Below are 2,006 nucleotides of genomic sequence, written 5' to 3' on the forward strand. Positions count from 1 at the left end.
CAAATCTGCTTATGAATTATAAAAATTAGTAAGACCGCTAAAGTGCAAACAAAATACTTATGTCTGCAATTAGTGGATTTGCACTTTAGCGGGCTGGTGCCCACCACTGGTTGTTGTTATATTGTACCATATTGTTGTAAAGCTGGTAAAAGTGACGCCTGACGTCTGAAATAAGTTTTGTCAAGACAAGAACTGACAAGCAGAATGCCCCGGTGTTTTTTAACATCTTCACATTTCAAAAGCTAAACTACAAATATGTTAACAACATTTCTTAACGTGGATCTGAAACAGCAAAATCTGATCCAAAATCTAAATGTATTTTGGTGCAACAGAGCAGACAGGAGGTTCCAGTTTATTTCTGTTTAATACACGTAATATTTACCTGTTTATTGTCAACCTTTTGTCCTCAAGCTGTGACCAATACTTTTTACATGAACGCTCTGTCATTTATAAAAACAAACAGAGAAGAATAAACACCAAAAACACCAGTTTGGCTTCAACATTTTGACTTCAAGAAGGCGTCTGTCTGTTAGCTCTATAACAAATAATAGAGAAATTTATAATAAATGTTCCCCCCGTTATTCTATGTAATGTTTTGTTTCGTTAAAACTGTGTTTCCAATATTTAAAAGAAAAAAGAAATGAGGTTCTGAATGAAAAATGTGCAGAGTTATTAAAAAATAACTTCAAACTTACAACAAAATTAAGATTAAACAATTAAACAAACTAAAACAGGAGTCTTTTATATCTTATTTCCAGTAAACATTACATGGTATCATATCATCAACCAGAAACATTAAATTCATTATCATTAAAATCTGTCCAATAGTTCATAAGATATTTTGTTTACACAACTTCTATATACAGTATATATCAGGCATCTTTTCTATCTTATTTCCAGTAAACATTACATGGTATCATGGCATCAACCAGAAACATTAAATTCATTATCATTAAAATCTGTCCAATAGTTCATAAGATATTTTGTTTACACAACTTCTAAACAAACACACAAATAAACAAGCATTTATCTAAGTCCAGACTTGCACTCAGTGTTTCAAACCCACCTTAGGATCTGGACCTGGACCCCTGAGACTCCATGAGGCCGTGACTCTAGCTGTCCTCTGACAGTCTGGGTCTTTACTGGGGGACATTTCCCAGCTGCTGTAGGTTTGTGTTAACAGGACTCACAGATCAGACTCACATCTGTTCAGATAAAGAATCAGCTCGTAGCTTTTCATTGTGTCAGGCAGACTGGTCTCTGACACACTGCCATGTGGCAGGTAGTGTGTTGGACTCATAGTATAAATACTTTCTTAAATACTTCTAATTCTGTTTACCAGACCTGGAATGTAGACTGGCTTCTATAGCTTCCTTTGCCCTGTTTTCACTTAAAATAAGATTTGTTTTAAATAAAGAAAGAAACGAATGAAGTTCTCCATTAAACAACAGAATCCACATTATACTGATGAAACATTTATTTATAAAAATATATAAAAGTAAAAAGCCAGGTCAGAGTTTGAAGGCTTCAGGTGAGTCAGTGAACAGTCACGGTACCAGCTGGGTGACATTCCTGCAGGACAGGAAAAAAATGCTAACAGGGTTACGTTAAATGAGCCAGACTTGTTTGTCGAGCTGGACGGTTTCCTTTCTATTGAGAGTGAGTTTCCCCTCTCAGCCTCATTCCTGAAACTAGCAGCTGCTGAGACGAGCTGACAGGGTGGACTTTGAAGAGCTGGAAGCTGACTGCACTCAGGATGAGAGGCTGATAAAAACACTTGATTTAAGGACTTTTCTGTTTTGCTCTGTGGAGACAGAAACTCACTATCATGGATCAGGTGAGTTCCCAGAAGCCTCCCATCAGCCTGATGTGTGTCTGTGTCAGGTGTGTTGGTGCTGTGTTAGGTGTGTTAGGGCTGTGTTAGGTGTGTTAGGTGTGTCAACTCAGTTCAATTCAGTTTATTTATATAGCTCCAAGTCACAACATACGTTGTCTCAGGACACTGT

The 2,006-nt window shown here is 37.0% G+C and overlaps 1 protein-coding gene across 1 annotated transcript in view; it reads left to right on the forward strand.

The window, feature by feature from the left end:
- Positions 1 to 1,697: 1,697 nt before the first annotated feature.
- The window catches only part of LOC106532357 (nascent polypeptide-associated complex subunit alpha, muscle-specific form), a gene marked incomplete at its 3' end in the record, with an annotated part of 46,915 nt that continues 46,606 nt past the window's right edge, over positions 1,698 to 2,006 (forward strand). Inside the window, 1 exon segment of the mRNA XM_014028392.1 lies at positions 1,698 to 1,837. Coding sequence (XP_013883846.1) covers positions 1,829 to 1,837 — 9 coding nt within the window.

The sequence above is a fragment of the Austrofundulus limnaeus genome, unplaced genomic scaffold (assembly GCF_001266775.1).
Source record: "Austrofundulus limnaeus strain Quisiro unplaced genomic scaffold, Austrofundulus_limnaeus-1.0 Scaffold757, whole genome shotgun sequence".
Lineage (NCBI taxonomy): Eukaryota > Metazoa > Chordata > Actinopteri > Cyprinodontiformes > Rivulidae > Austrofundulus > Austrofundulus limnaeus.